This window comes from Pseudorca crassidens, chromosome 10 (assembly GCF_039906515.1).
Source record: "Pseudorca crassidens isolate mPseCra1 chromosome 10, mPseCra1.hap1, whole genome shotgun sequence".
Taxonomy (NCBI): Eukaryota; Metazoa; Chordata; class Mammalia; order Artiodactyla; family Delphinidae; genus Pseudorca; species Pseudorca crassidens.
Genome location: NC_090305.1, coordinates 44298205 through 44314274, shown reverse-complemented (window position 1 = coordinate 44314274; position 16070 = coordinate 44298205). Strand labels below are relative to the sequence as shown.

Genomic DNA, 16070 nt, shown 5'->3' with positions numbered 1-16070 from the left:
ATTCACAAAAAGAGGAAAAGGGGAAAAAATTATAGATCTTGCTCTCGAAGTCCACCTCCTCAATTTGGGGTGATTCGTTGTCTATTCCTGTATTTCACAGATGCAGGGTACATCAAGTTGATTGTGGAGATTTAATCGGCTGCTCCTGGGAGAAATTTCCCTTTCTCTTTGTTCGCACAGCTCCCGGGGTTCAGCTTTGGATTTGGCCCCGCCTCTGCGTGTAGGTCGCCGGAGGGCGTCTGTTTTTTGCTCAGACAGGACGGGGGTTAAAGGAGCCGCTGATTCGGGGGCTGTGGCGCACTCAGGCCGGGGGGAGGGAGGGGTACGGCGTGCGGGGCGAGCCTGCGGCGGCAGAGGCCGGCGTGACGTTGCACCAGCCTGAGGCTCACCGTGCGTTCTCCCTGGATCCCGGGAACCTGGCAGTGGCGGGCTGCACAGGCTCCCCGGAAGAGGGGTGTGGATAGTGACCTGTGCTCGCACACAGGCCCCTTGGTGGCGGCAGCAGCAGCCTTAGCGTCTCCCGCCCGTCTCTGGGGTCCGCGCTTTTAGCCGCGGCTTGCGCCCGTCTCTGGGGTTCGCGCTTTTAGCCGCAGCTCGCGCCCATCTCTGGACTTCCTTTAAGCAGCGCTCTTAAACCCCTCTCCTCACGCACCAGGAAACAAAGAGGGAAGAAAATGTCTCTTGCCTCTTCGGCAGGTGCAGACTTTTCCCCGGACTCCCTCCAGGCTAGCCGTGGTGCACTAACCCCTTCAGGCTGTGTTTAAGCCGCCAACCTCAGTCCTCTCCCTGCGCTCCGACCGAAGCCTGAGCCTCAGCTCGCAGCCCCGCCCGCCCCGGCGGGTGAGCAGACAAGCCTCTCGGGCTGGTGAGTGCTGGTCGGCACCGATCCTCTGTGCGGGAATCTCCCCGCTTTGCCCTCCGCACCCCTGTTGCTGTGCTCTCCTCCGCGGCTCCGAAGCTCCCCCCTCCACCTCCCGCAGTCTCCGCCCGCGAAGGGGCTTCCTAGTGTGTGGAAACCTTTCCTCCTTCACAGCTCCCTCCCACTGTGCAGGTGCTGTCCCTATTCTTTTGTCTCTGTTTTTTCTTTTTTTTCTTTTGCCCTACCCAGGTACGTGGGGAGTTTCTTGCCTTTTGGGAGGTCTGAGGTCTTCTGCCGGCATTCAGTAGGTGTTCTGTAGGAGTTGTTCCACGTGTAGATGTATTTCTGGTGTATCTGTAGGGAGGAAGGTGATCTCCGAGTCTTACTCTTCCACCATCTTCCCAGCACCCCTCGACACTTGATTTTAAGGTGTGTGGAAATTTCACTGTTCTTTTTTAAAAAAAATTTATTTCAGTATAGTTGATTTACAATGTGTTAATTTCTGCTGTACAGCAAAGTGGCTCAGTTATACATACATATATTCTTTTTCACATTCTTTTCCATTATGCTTTAACACAGGATATTGAATATAGTTCCCTGTGCTATACAGTAGGATCTTGTTGTTTATACACTCTATACATAATAGTTTGCATCTGCTAATATCGTGCTCCCGATTTCCCTGGCGGTCCAGTGGTTAGGACTTGGCACTTTCACTGCTGTGGCCCCGAGTTCAATCTCTGGTCAGGGAACTGAGATCCTGCAAGCTGAATGGCATGCCCCCCCCCCAAAAAAATGTCCAAATCAAGCTCCCAATCCTTCCCTTTCCCACCTACCCTCCCCCTTGGCAAACACAAGTCTGTTCTTTATGTCTGTGAGTCTGTTTCTGTTTTATAGATATGTCTATATGTGTCTTATTTTAGATTCCACATATAAGTGATATCATATGGTATTTGTCTTTCTCTTTCTGACTTACTTTGCATAGTATGATAATCTCTAGGTCCATCCATGTTGCCTCAAATGGGATTATTTTATTCTTTTTTATGGTTGAGTTGTATTCTGTTGTATATATGTACCACACCTTCTTTATCCATTCATCTGTAGGTGGACATTTAGGTTGCTTCCATGTCTTGGCTATTGTAAATAGTGCTGCTACATAGGGGTTGAATTATAGTTTTTTCCGGTACATGCCCAGCAGTGGGATTGCTGGATCATATGGTAGCTCTATTTTTAGTTTTTTAAGGAACCTGCATACTGTTCTCCAGAGTGGCTGCACCAGTTTACATTCCCACTAACAGTGTAAGAGGATTCCCTTTTCTCCACACCCTCTCCAGCATTCATTAAAATTTCAGTCTTCTTAAACTTGGCATCCTCTAAGTCAGTCTCTTTGCTGGTAGTTAAAGCAAGAATATGGGGTTTGGTGATCCAGAAACGGGGTTCAAGACCCGGTGGCCAGGTGGGTGGAGTTGGATAAATCGCTCTCGTCTATTAGGGCCTCATTTTTTTGCCAGGAAGTGTAGGGTGCAGTGTGGCCTCACTCATGCTCATTCCCAGCTCACGTCTTTTTGTCCCGGGGCGACTTCTGCTGGTGGTCCTTCTACCCAGAGGGTCGCTGCTCCAGTGCCCACAAGTCTTCACAAGTGCTCAGGATGACGCTGGCCACCCCGCCCTGGTTCCCCTTCCTACTTGTGGTCAGCAGGCTTCTCATTCTGTGTCCAGTATCCTGTTTTCTGTTTTATTTCCTCTGTAGATATGAAATGCCTTGATGGCAAGAGCTATAGTTTACATACTTATGTCATACGCCACAATATTTCTATATCATAAGCTCCTTAAGTCCTTTCCACTTCTTATATATTTCATGCTTTTTGGGGTATTTTCTGTAGTTCTGGGGCACACTTTGCAGCTGAAAAAAAATAGGCATTGGTTGGTATTACCAAAAATTAGTGAACTAGAAAGGACAATCCGATCATATTTACTTTATAATCCTATTTTTTATCTGATACCTTTTGGATTCTGAAAAGGACCCAATCTCTGAATAAGTTGTAACTAGCTGAAGTTATTCAGGACTTATAAAATAAAGAACATACATCTCAATTTAAATACTTTTACCATATGCAGTTTTGACTGAAGTATTTTTAGGTTTCAGAAATTTATCTTAGGACTCCGAAGTCATTTCTTTTATCACACTAAAATATTTATGCCTCCGAGGTATTTTTTGACAGTTGGTTTGTGTGACTCCAGATCTAAAATATGTGACGTTTTGATTTTGGTGGCCATGTTTACATAGCGCTTGGATCTTCTCAAGGACTGTATCCTCAGTTACTGTAATTAAGCCATCTCAGATTTCACGTATATTTAGCTAATAAATATTCATGAGGCTCAGGGGAGGATAGAGGAGATGGCCTATGTTCAGAGCCAGTTGAGCACATTACTCTTCAGGCCCTGTGGTGGATGATGTGCTAAAGTAAAGTAAGTCTAGATCTCTCAGCAAAGAGCGCAGACTCCAGAAAGAATGAGTCCTACAGACCCCATCTGCAGAAATAGAATTTAAAAATTGTATGGATATAGAGAACGAACTAGTGGTGGAAGAGGGAAGGGGGGAGGGGCCAGAGAGGTGTAGGGGATGAAGAGGTACAAACAACTATGTATAAAATAAATAAGCTACAAGGATATATTGTACAGCACAGGGAATATTGCCCATATTTTACAATAACTATAACTGGAGTATAACCTTTAAAGATTGTAAATCATTATTTTGTACACCTGTAACTTGTTTAATACTGTACATCAACTATACCTCAAGAAAAAAAACTATCAATAAAAAGAAAGAAAAATTTTATGAAGTCAGACAAAAATCTGCCTTTATTATGAACGTCAGGGTATTTATACTTTTAAAAAGGTCAGCATCTACAAATAAGCTTTATATTTCTTCTGTTGAGTTAATTTCTTTGAAAAAGTTTCACTTTATAAAAGTTATAGTATTTTCACTTAGAGGGCATGTATCACGATTTAATACTTTCATTTATTTTTCATTCCTATTGCTAAAAGGTACAGAAAGTTTTATTTTTTTTGTAATTGAAAATTTCATTATCAGTAGAAGTGCATTTCTGAAATGGTTCGTTTAAACAAAAAGTTCTGTTTTAAGAAGCATTACTGTGTTCTTTGATGCATTTTGGAGCTGTGGGCATTTAAGTGACTTTGCTGTTGCACTGTTCCTGGATAATCAGACTTGTTTTTCATGGCAATAGTAACCTGATCAGGGTCGAGTTGAATATGTAGCCCTGATTCATGTCCTATTGCTACTCCAAACTTCATTCTGTTCACTTGCGCTCACTCTTTTTGTATCTTCTTAAAAATCTTCTCCAGAGAAAATTGGTTAACTTAATTCAAAAATAGGTTCAAAAATTGGTTACTAGAGGTAAATCTGCAGTTTCTGAAGCGGTGTGAGATTAGCAGAGGCTCTCCAGGGTGCTTCTGATGGTGCTGTTGGTTAGATTCCAGCCCTGTTTGAGGTGAGTGCATTTAAATCCATCCCACAGCACTAGGAGGGGCTCCCATTTTATGCTAAGTGTTCTTTTAGCTGTGTGGCTTTCATGATTTCTTTTTAGCCTCTTTACAGGTCTTTGAAATGGGTGGCATTTTCTCCATTTTACAGATGAAGAAAATAAATCTTAGGGAGTTTTACTAACTTGCCTCAGCCCACAGAGTTAGTAGCAAGAGAGGGATTTGAGGCCAGGTCTTTCTGCCTTCAAAATAGGTGTGCTTTGAAACCGCCTCTCCGAGGTTGTAAGGAAAATTGAAGTTCTGTTCACTGTTCTTGATGCCTTACTCATAGAGTCCCAGCTCCTTAGCTTGTCCTGTCTTTATAGGCCTCTGTCCTGCCCAGTCGTCCAGGACTCTTTTACACGCATCCTGTACTTAATCCACGCCTAACATCACACCTTTAATTCTCTCAGGATTTTGCCTTCTCCCTGATCTATCTTCTGTGAGAACCCTATTGGTTCCAACTGTAACACTCTCTGCCTCCTTGCCCCCTACATTAAAAACACATACAAATGTAAATCAAAGAGATGAACCAAAACAGAAGAAACTCAACCTTAATTGTAGTAGCACAAGTTGCTACGATACTGTTGGAAAGTGCCCAGCCTCCATCAGCAGGTGAGTGAATAAGCAAACTGGCAGGTCCATATGGTGAAATGCCTGTCAGCCATCACAGGGAACAAATCATGGATACGTGCAGCAACACGGATTAATCTTAAAAAGCTAGAATCAAATAGGTTCTATTTATGTGAAATTTTAGAACATGAGAAACTACGGTGATAAAAATCATGTTGCCTATGGGAGGGGTGTGGGGATAGACTGCAAAGGGGCACAAGGGGGTGGAACTGTTTTCTCTCTTGTTTTGGGTGCCGGGCATAGGATGCAAACAACTGTCAAAACTCTCTGAACTGAACACTTAGTATTTACCTGTTTTATTTTGTTAGTTAAACCTCGATTTAAAAAATGAAATGAAATCAGGCTAAGGTCCTTTTGCATAATTCTGTCATAGCACTTGTCAGGCAGTTTTGCGAAGTCTTGGTTCTGGGCCTCTTTCCCGCTGGACCGTGGTAGGTGTGGGACTCTTCCCATTTTGTAGCACCAGTGCCTAGCACTTGCCTGACACCTCGTGGTATTGGGGAAGAAGAAATATTCCTCTGCTCTTCTAGGTCTGGCTGGTCTAAGAATTAAGTTGATAGGAGATAGATTAACAGGAGAAAATCAAACAAAATTTTAATAACGTGTACATGGGAGAGACCCAAGAGAAAACTTGCCTGCGTGGCTGAAGTCCTCCCCTTAAATACCATCTTCAGCTAAAGACAGAAGAGGATGTTGGGGGTAGTGGTTTGGGACTTCAAAGGGGAGGAAGGCAATTCCCATGAAGATGGAAAGGCAAAGGTTTGATAAATGTTTGCTGGGCCAGGCAGAGGCAATGGGACACAGAGTGGACTCTGACCTCTAGGCCCTGTTCTTCTGACCACACGTAACCCATATTCTTTGCAGATAACTCTGGAGATTCCTCTGTTCTGGGAACAGTCCATCTATCTGAATTCTTCAGACAGTTAGGGGGAAGGTCAAAGTTTCTTCCTGAGTCTTGTTTGGGCCTTGATTGTTTTCAGCTGGAAAGAATCCACAGGCCAAAGAGACATGTTGGGTTGGCAAATTTTGTTCCTCTACTCTGGGTTCTCAAGAGGTGCTTGTTGAATGCATGGAACGCTACCTTCTGATGAATCCTGGCTCATTAAAAAAAAAGAGTAGGTTTGGAAATAGTGGGGGCCCCAGGAAGAGGTTTAATATGATCTTTAGGTGCCTGGAAACCTAAGCTTCATGGGAGATGTAGTTCAAGCCATTATGAATTTAAGTAGTTACAGAGATTTGCATACAAAAAAATGGAGACTGATTTTGTATATTTTTAGTGGTTTGCTTTGAGTGTTTTAGTCTCTAAACGTCAGGTGATGCCCAAAGTTTAAACTAACATAATTTCTCTAGTCATCTCTCCATTTTTTTAAGGAATAGGTTTGGGCTGGAGCAGATCGCTGAGTCACACCTCTGGCCTTAGGGACCTTGAAAGACCTTCATTATTGAAATAAATTTGAGTTTACAAATTTCATTTCAGCAGCCAGGCAGAGGGACTGAATGCTCAGTTGATTTTTGGCTAATGAGCCACATGGTGGTGCTCTGCTTTCTGGGGGAACCCAGTAGCTTTAAATGGAAAAATTCCCCAGCATTTTAAGTGTCTGCCTGAGTCTGGCGTTTCAGTGTCAGCCACACGTGTTTAAGGTGACACCAGGAGGAGCCAGGAAGGGAAGGTATAAGATATTTTTTAAAAGTATTGTGCAAATTGAGAGGTTCTCAAAGCAAAACTCTCACAATAATGCCTGCTACACAACTCTTCCTTCCATTTGTAAAAAATAATGTATATTCCTTGAAGAAAAATGGAAAGAAAATAGTGATGTTGTAATTGGTATATTGCATGTCCTGGAAACGGTGCATTGTTTGTTTAATGAAAGCACAATCATTTTGTGGCCATGCCATAACTGAGTTGCTCACTTTTCTGTCCTTGGATATTGAGATTATTTCATATTTTTCTATTAATAGGTAATAATTAAATACCTTTATACATTTTGAGTATTTATCAAGCAAGAATTATATTTAGTGGGTTTTTTGGTCATTAGCAGCTTTTTATTGTTACCCTCAATTTACAAATGAGGCAAAGAATTTGTAATTATCTAAAAATTATATGGCCAGAAATTTGTAGAGCCACACATAATAAACAAGAGAGCATGGCATAGAAGAAAGAATGTATTCTTTTTTTTAAATTTATTTTTTATTGAAGTGTAGTTGATTTACAATGTTGTGTTAGTTTCAGGTATATTTAGCGTTGAGATGAATATTTCCTTATGTAAAACGTAGTCTGAATTTGGATTTTCTATAGACTGTATTCTAAAAGCAGGGTGTCATCAGGGATTAAGAGTATAGATTGTGGGGCTTGATCCCAGATTCTCTACTAATCCAATTAGTAGGAAATATAAGTATATAAATTTTATTTTATTTTATTAAAAAAAAATTTTTTTTGCAGTATGCAGGCCTCTCACTGTTGTGGCCTCTCCTGTTGTGGAGCACAGGCTCTGGACGTGCAGGCTCAGCGGCCATGGCTCACGGGCCCAGCCGCTCCACGGCATGTGGGATCTTCCCGGACCGGGGCACGAACCCGTGTCCCCTGCATTGGAGGCGGACTCTCAACCACTGCGCCACCAGGGAAGCCCAAGTATATAAATTTTAGATTAAAAATCTTATATATTAGGAATATTTCTTCTCTATTGATTTTCTTATATTCTCACTTGAAATATTGAACATACTCAGGGAGAAACAGGGACAGGAGAGAAGCAGGTCCCTTACCTTTCTTGCCTTACTGTATTTCTTTTTGACCTTGACCAAATAATGTCCCGTGCCTTAGTTTCCTCCCCTGTGAAGGTGGTGGAGTAATAATAGACCTCCACGGTGAAGATATCAAATGCTTGGGGCAGGGCCTGGCACAGGAAGTGCTGTATAAATATCAGTCATTTTCCATCTATGTCAGAATGCAAGAATATTATGAACATACTAAAGGCTCCTTTATCACTGTTGCCAAATTCCCAAAGATCATACCAGTGGGATCTCTCATCAGCACCACCTCAGGGTGCCTGTTTTCCCACACAGAATCAGCTATTAGCAAAACTTCCTTGTGAGCATCCATCGCCATTGGCACGTGATCATTCAGTTTCTCCTCTTTTCCCTTGGAGCCCTGACTTTCGTTGTATATCATTAATAAAAGTGTGCACTGACTAGCTTCTTATATTTTCTTCTTCTTTTTAGGGACTAGGATAGACACATTGCTTTCTCATTAAAGATGGGTGGAGGGGTCAAGGAAGTGGAAAGTTTGGGACCACTATTCTAACAGTAGATAATAAAGGTACGTAGAGTATTTAAAAATGTTTGGAAGGATCTCTGAGGATCCACTTCTTCAAAATTTGCCTTTGGTTTTCAAGGAAAAAAAGCTGGTGGACAAAGCAAGAGTTCTGCAGAAAGCAGAGGCATGGAAATGATCAACCCAAGGTGATACTCTAGTGGGTAACTTGGCGAGAAGCTCTTTGCTCCTCTGACTTCAGTCAGAGCTATTTTATGTCCGTCTGTGTCATCTGTGATGTTCTGGGTGAGCTCTGGTTGGGAGAATGCAGCCCTGGCTAACTCAGGTTTGAAGGTCTTCTCTGTGCAAGAGGAAGTAAGGCCGAGGGAGAACTCTCCTGGCACCCCAGACATTTAGTCATCTGCCTGCCTCTCCTTTTGCTCATCAGTGCTTCTGGGAGGGATGTGGTGGTGGTGATGGGGTGGTGGCAGAGCCTTTCTGGGATGGGTCGGGTCACCTGGTGTGTGGCTCCTAAAGCCTACCAGGGCATGCTTGGTGATCCTGTAACTAAGGCACGTGTCCCCACGAGCTGTAAATTACATTTGAATAAAGCGAGGGAGGGAGGCACAAGAGGGAGGGGATATGGGGATATATGTGTACATGTAGCTGATTCACTTTGTTATACAGCAGAAACTAACACACCATTGTAAAAAAATTATACTCCGGTAAAGATGTTAAAAAAAAATTAAAAAACAGCCCCCCCCAAAAATGAGGGTGTAATTAGACTAACATTAATTCTGTTTTAACCAGCAGCCCTGCTCTGTTTTAAGTTGAGTTACTGCCATAACTTATGCAGACAAGAGAATAAGGAAGCTTTTCTTTTTAATTGTATCTTCAAGTGTTTCACAGGCCTGGAAAAGTTTGTCCATTTCTACAGACCTTAAAATCCTGACTTTTCTTTCCATTTAGATGAAAAAATAAATAAAAAATCAGTATGGAAAGAAAAAAAAAAAAACCTTGAGCAGGAGGCAGTCTCAGTGTGAAACAAGCCTAGGTTGAAGGTTTCCCCAGGGCTTCAGAGTCTTGTCTTTGGTGATCTCCACCTTCTTATCCCCGCTGCTGACTCACTCTGTGTCTGGCCGGGCTGTTACAGGAGGGAAAATGTTGTGCGTGTGAGTCACCCTATATTTTCATGGACTTGGGAAGTTAGTGTAACACAGACAGAGAACTGCAGAGACTTTCTGTCCTGCACAGTGAATCAGAACGGCAGCAGTCAGCTCGAAGACAGCACTTACCTTCCAACAGTGTAGCTGTAACTGGAAGGTTCTTTATTCTCAGGTGGGAGAAAGATAAAAAGCAGATACTAGGAGTTTTATGTTCAATTCTTGGCCAATCGTGAGAACAGATACCAGTAAATCCTTCTTCAGAGCAGAACCCATAAGCATCTGGTACTGTTGATCCGATCCTGTTGGTCCGCAGCCGCTGTCCTGACAGCGGAGCATGTGATCTGATCATTGATGGGGATGGGGCAGCAGATACACAAAAGGGTGTTTGTGGGAAGGATTTATGGGGTCTATTGTTCTCCATCATCTATGCCTTAGCTTACTTATCACATTCTACCCCTGTGCTATTTCTGGATTCCTGACTATCAGCACAAAACCAGACTGCATTTTGCTCCATGGCAGTTAAACTTCGACCGAGGATGCCCTCCAAGCAGGGTAATTTCTGAGTATTTTCTCAGTTACTGATTCTTCTTTCAGAGACTCTCTAAAGACTCATCCTTTAGTATCCCAGCCTGGACAGCCATCCTCTGAAGAGGTGTCACCAGCTGCCCCTGCTGTTCTTCTCGTGGCCTCTGACTCCTCCCCTTTTCCCACCTCCTCCCCTCCCCGCCCCTCCCCCTTCTCCCTGTCCCTCCCCCTTCTCCCTGTCCGTCCCCTCTTCTTCTTCCTCCCCCCTCTCCCTCCCCCCTCCTCCTCCCTTCCCCCTTCTCCATCCCCCTCCCTCCTCTTCTCCCTTCTGCCCCCAGCAGCCTAAGAACAAGCCTACCCACAGCTGAGGTGTTTCTCTCCATCTTTGGATCTGAGTTGGGGGTGCTCCGGCTGTCTGTCTTTTCCCTGTATCTTCCGTAGAGTCTACCGGAGTATTGAATACATAATTGAATAAAATAACTTGAAACACTTCTTTCCTCACAGTTATTGTTAATAGTAATACACAGATACATCTTCCTTGTAAAAGACTGAAACACTCCGTCTAGAAATAATGCAGAATGAAATGTGAAATTTATGACCCCAACCCCCTCCTCTTTTAGCTTTCACTCTTACGATGAAATGGCTTTCTCAATTTGATGTGCCTCTTTTATGTGTATTTATTATTTTGCATTTTTTCCACTTAACTGTGTATCTTGGAATCTTTTTATGTCACTATGTACAAGTTTTCCCTTATTAATATTCTAGAAGGTGGGTGAAGTATATATAATTCATTCATCTAGCTTCCTATTGACTGACATTTAAGTGGCTTCATATATTTTGCTACAGTAAACATTTTTGTATGCTGATCATATATATGCAAGTGTTTCTTTAGTTTTACTACAGGTAGAATTGTTCATACAGAAAGTTGTATGCATTTTAATTTGTAGTGGATCCTGACAAATTGCCCTCAAAATTTTTTTTGCCATTGTACACATGGGGCTGCCTGTCTCTGCATTAGTTATTGTCATTCTTATAAAATTTTTGCCAGTATGAAATCATTTGCTTCATGTGCATTTCCTGATTGGAAGGCTGGGGGAGCCTTTCCCTGAATCTTTTTCATTCCTTTGAATTGTGTAGTTGGGGAGGGGCTGCCTTTTTTTCTTACTGAATATTAATAGGACTTATTCATCTATTTTGGATATTCTTGGTGTGTATTATATATGTAGCATATATTTTCTTTGTTGCTCATGTTTTTTTTAAACTTCATTTATAGCATCTGCTTTGTCAAATTTGTCAGCCATTATATGTCTAGTTTCTTTTGGGTTTTGTAACTTGTTTTTTTTGTTTGTTTGTTTGTTTTTGCGGTACGCGGGCCTCTCACTATTGTGGCCTCTCCCATTGCGGAGCACAGGCTCCGGACGCGCAGGCTCAGCAGACGGGCCCAGCCGCTCCGCGGCATCTGGGATCTTCCCGGACCTGGGCACGAACCCGTGTCCCCTGCATCGGCAGGCGGACTCTCAACCACTGCGCCACCAGGGAAGCCCTGTAACTTGTTTTGAAACACTTTTTCTACCCAACTATTTATAAAACATAATTTTCTATACTTTCTTATAAATGATTTATTTAGAATTAAAAATTTTTTATTTAAAATTTTTTCTTATTCTCATTTCTAATATTGTATAATTTCCGCATGTACTGCCAGGGAGCATAAATCTGAAGATTTTATTGTACTGTGTTTCTGAGATGTATTGTCAGTTCCATCTCCTTTTTAAGCTGCCTTCATTTCCTTGGCAGAAGGTTTAAGGATTTCTGAAAATGTAAAGAGCTTTTCTATGAAGATTATCATTTAGATATGCAAATAACTCCTTTTTAAATGTGTTTTTTAATGATGCTTAGATCTAGCACAGAAGCAGTAGGTTGATCATGCTCTGATCAAGGAGGGATGATGATAGAAAATAATGTCAATTTCATTTAGATTCAGATCTTAACAAATAATAGTTATAAAAAACAAATGCTAAGAAAATCATCAGCATGGGGAATTTAAATTGATAAAACCAGTAATGAGAAGAGGACAGCCCTAGAGTTTTTGGTGCTGTCATTTCTTGTAGAAGAGAAAAAATTCTGTTTAAGCTAAGAAGAATTGAACCTTGAGAATGGGAGAAGAGAACCTCTCTCCATCAAAATGTTAAAGTGTGTCTTTGCATCATGCAAAAGCCTGAGGTTTGCTGTGGCCAGAAGTAAAGACAGCAGATCTGGAACAGGCTTTCTTATTGGGAGAGCAGCTATAGGCTTGAAGTATTGATATATGGGACTTTGGAGTCATGACTAAGCTAAAGAATTACTGGGAAATAACACTGGTATACTTTCATTCATGATGTTTTGCAACCTTTTATAAAATGATGGATAGATCAATGGCATAATTTTAGTGGAATTGTCCTGAAAAGAGTCTTGCTTTTAAGAAAATGGGGTAGGGGTGGGCGTGGCTATGCTTCAGAGATGTTCAGTTTCTTCCTCTACGTCCGTGGTCCCACAGAAGCAGGGCACACAGACCAATGGGTGAACCGGAAATGGACATCAGCTGTACCTCTGTGCTCATGGGAACATGATGCTTCTGTGGGAATATTTGGGAAGCGTTTTCAACCAAAAGAGGAGCAGGGACTCCCATCTCTTATCCATTGCACCTCCAACCTCCTGTCCCAGTGATGTTGGCCGAGACCACTGTGGGTGAAGGTCCTGTCAAGTGGGCAGGGCTGTTGTTACTGGGATGAGGCCAAGGGGCCCCAGGTGATGAGGGGTGAGGCTCACGGGGGGCCTGAGGGGTGATGATGGCAGCAGGTCTGACCCCTTCTCACCCAGCTCCCTGGTCACAGCTGGACATTGTCTTTCAGTTTTCAGGAGCTAGTCTTCTTACTGATCCCAACTATTTCTTCCAGCCAGTTTTCCTTCTTCTGTAATGAAAGAAATCTTACAGCTTTTCCCCTGTTGTTTTCACTGTATTGTATTACAGAGCTATTTCCCAGCAATAGCGGGGAAATTGCCTAGATCCCCTTTTTCCTTTTCCTTCCATCTTTTTTTCCCACAAAACTCCACCACTTCATCTTTTCTTTTCCCTCCCTCCTTTCCCTTCCCCGCTTCCTCCTTCCATCTTTCTGTTCCTTCCTTCCTTTCTTCTTTTTCTCTCTCTCTTTTCTTAGATAGAGCCTTTTGCCAAGTGTTTCCCAGTCTTCTTCTAAAATTCACACCTGACCTTTATTAATAAATGCAGAAGTCTCGTCCTTATCCTAAATTCTGACCTCCTTGGGAACCATCCTGAGTACCTTCCTCCACTCTCTACAATCACTGATGTGCAGAGTGTGAATTACATCTTTTGTGTATCCCCACTACTGAAGATTCGGCCAAGCCTCAGGTTTTCCTTTCTGTTAACTTATTTTTTAAAAGCTAGTACTTTGTTTTCCGAGTATGAAATTATAATATTGAACATGCTTTTGAAAACTGCATCTTCTCCCCACCCCCTGCACTTAGTAGCTCTGTGATCCCAGGCAAATGTTTTTCGTTGCGGAGCACAGGCTCCGGACGCGCAGGCTCAGCAGCCATGGCTCATGGGCCCAGCCGCTCTGCGGCATGTGGGATCCTCCCGGACCTGGGCACGAACCCGTGTCCCATGCATCGGCAGGCGGACTCTCAACCACTGCGCCACCAGGGAAGCCCTCAGGCACATGTTTAAGCTTCAAGTGCCTCGGGTCCTTCTGTGAGTGGCATGATCCTATTATGGTTGTGTGAGGATGCCATGCCGTCTGTGTTACATGCGTGTAGGTGAAAACAGTACCTGGCACATAGCAAGTGCTCCGTGAGTGTTTGCTATTATTATTACCCTCTTTCAGGGAGATAGGTAGGCTTAGGCTTTTTGGTAGTGGAGGTCAAGGCTCTGAAACAGACAATTGGAAAGGGAGAGAAAGTGAAGGATACTTTAAACTTTTGCAGAAGTTGATATACAGTCTATTTAGAGTAGAGTTAGAAATCATACTTGAATGTTTCAAAGCACATTCAAAGCTACTGTTAATATGGCATTGTCTCTTCCCTCGGCATGATCAAATTGGCTGATTCCCTGTTGCCAAAAATAAGTAGTGATCATTTCCTGTTTGTTGTTTGTGGAGTTACTGTTTGTACAGTTTCTGTTCGGGCAGGTCTGTTTGTGTAAAGTCTCAGGCAAACAGTTGTGCTGGGGACACTTGGTCTGGTGCTTCTTTAGAGCAAGGATTCTCATTTCCTGACATTTTTCTTCATGCTCAAAAGTGAAGTCCTTATAAGCTGGAGACTCCTTGTTTTTCCTGCATTATTAGATTGGGGGCTCTGTTATTTGATGACATAGAAAAGTTCTGTTATTTGATGACATAGAAGAGAAGTGGGTTTTAGAATCAGATTTCAGATCCCACTTAGGCTGTGAAATCTCAGGCTAGTTTCTTCATCTCCCCAAACCTTGTTTGTTACATCTTTAAAATGAAGATGTACCATCCAGGTCAAAGAATCGTTGTGAGATTCATGTGGAAATGTGTGAAGGTGCAGAAAGAAATACCTGATAGTGGTGTTTCCCCTGAAGGAGGTGTGTCTAGCCTATAAAGTTGGGCTTCCTAAACCACCTTCATCTCACACATATCAGGCATGAGTGAAACTAGTTGAGCTAGTTGTTGTTTTGTTTTTTTTATCCCAGGGGTATCCTGCCTGGGGTGTTAGAGGAGGGAATGTGATGAGCTGGTGCAGCAGTGAAATCTAACATCCGATTGGTTTGCCTCGTTGCAAAAAAGTTAGGCAATCAAAACTCTCTTTTTAAGGGATTTCATTTGAACAGCTTTAAGCGTCAAAGGAGAAAGAGATGATTTAGTTTCTTTTTAGTAAGTGTTGTCTGCGTCCCCTGCAAAATAGTGGCGGAGGCTGGCTGGCTTTGCTCATGTTTGTTTAAAAGGGGGAGTGGACTGGTTGTCAGCTTGTGAGTGGGAGTGTCTAGTCAGTGTTTTCCTTTCTACCCAGAAACTTACCAGGACTCTGACACATGAGCTTTGGTATGGAAAGTTTAGGGAGCTGCTGGACCGATTTCCCGTGCAAGGATGGGGCAGGTCCTGAAAGATGATGGCGACTGGAACGCGAGGCTGGTGGGGCTGATGTGCTGCATGGGTCAGTAGCCTACCCGTTATCTCACTTTCGTGCCGCAGGATTGGAGAGGGAAGTTGCAGGACCTGAGTGGGTTCGCACAGCGGGGCTTTAGCAGACTGTGGGGCACCTTCTGGAAATCTGGACAGGCTCCCGTGACAACTCCTGAGGCTCCCTGGACAGAACTTCCCCCTGTTGTTGGGCATAGGATATGCGTTGAAATAATAATAGTTATTTTGTGTGTGATATGAAGTGGGTTTAGCTTTTATTGGAGTTTATTAAAGACCAGTCAGTGTAAGTTGTAATAATTGGTGCTCTTTTTGTACTTTTTTATTTGTTTTTTTTCAAATTCTGTTATTGTTTGCATTCTGTGTCCTTATAGAATGTTCAGCCATGTTGTACTTTACGAGTTGATCGTACATGTATATTTTCACTTAAAACGTACTCTCTAAATGAAATAATTTTCCAAGAGAGGGATGTTATAAAGCTTCATTCAGAAAAATAGATGGATAGTCTGTAAAACCAGTAGGATTAGTTAAAAACTCAGGAGTGATCTTTCCTTTTTGTTGTCTTAGCAGCGTCGCCCTAAATATAAATCTCAGTGTTAGGCAACCCTCATTGAAGTGAAATAAAGAACCATTACGAGACTTGGAAAATTAGATGGTGTCATCAGGAATACTCCCTTTTGAAATAATGTGTATGGAAAGCGGTAAATCACAGTCTCCCCAGGCTTAAAGTCCTGGATTGTAAGTTGCTTTCCTGAAGAAAGTTGAGCGCCTAATGTCCACATTAACTCTTTCCTCATTCTTGTAGCATCGTGGGAAACTTCACGTGTTAAAGAACCTCCCTTGGCGTACTTGAAGGGGAATCATCTAGGTTTATTGAAGTTTAAAAGAAAAGATTAGGTTGTTATTGTTAGAAAACAGTATCAGAATCTATGAATCACGTGTTATTT

The 16070-nt window shown here is 42.7% G+C and overlaps 1 protein-coding gene across 30 annotated transcripts in view; it reads left to right on the top strand.

The window, feature by feature from the left end:
- Nucleotides 1-16070, top strand: part of DST (dystonin) — a 499741-nt gene that overhangs the window by 199998 nt on the left and 283673 nt on the right. Inside the window, exon 1 of one of the 30 annotated variants that reach the window (XM_067753489.1) lies at nt 15058-15139. The exons of the other annotated variants lie outside the window; for them this stretch is intronic. Within the exon in view, the coding sequence (XP_067609590.1) occupies nt 15073-15139 (67 nt within the window). The 5' untranslated portion in view covers nt 15058-15072. Of the gene's footprint in view, nt 1-15057; nt 15140-16070 lie in introns of those variants that run through there. 30 annotated transcript variants of the gene reach the window in all.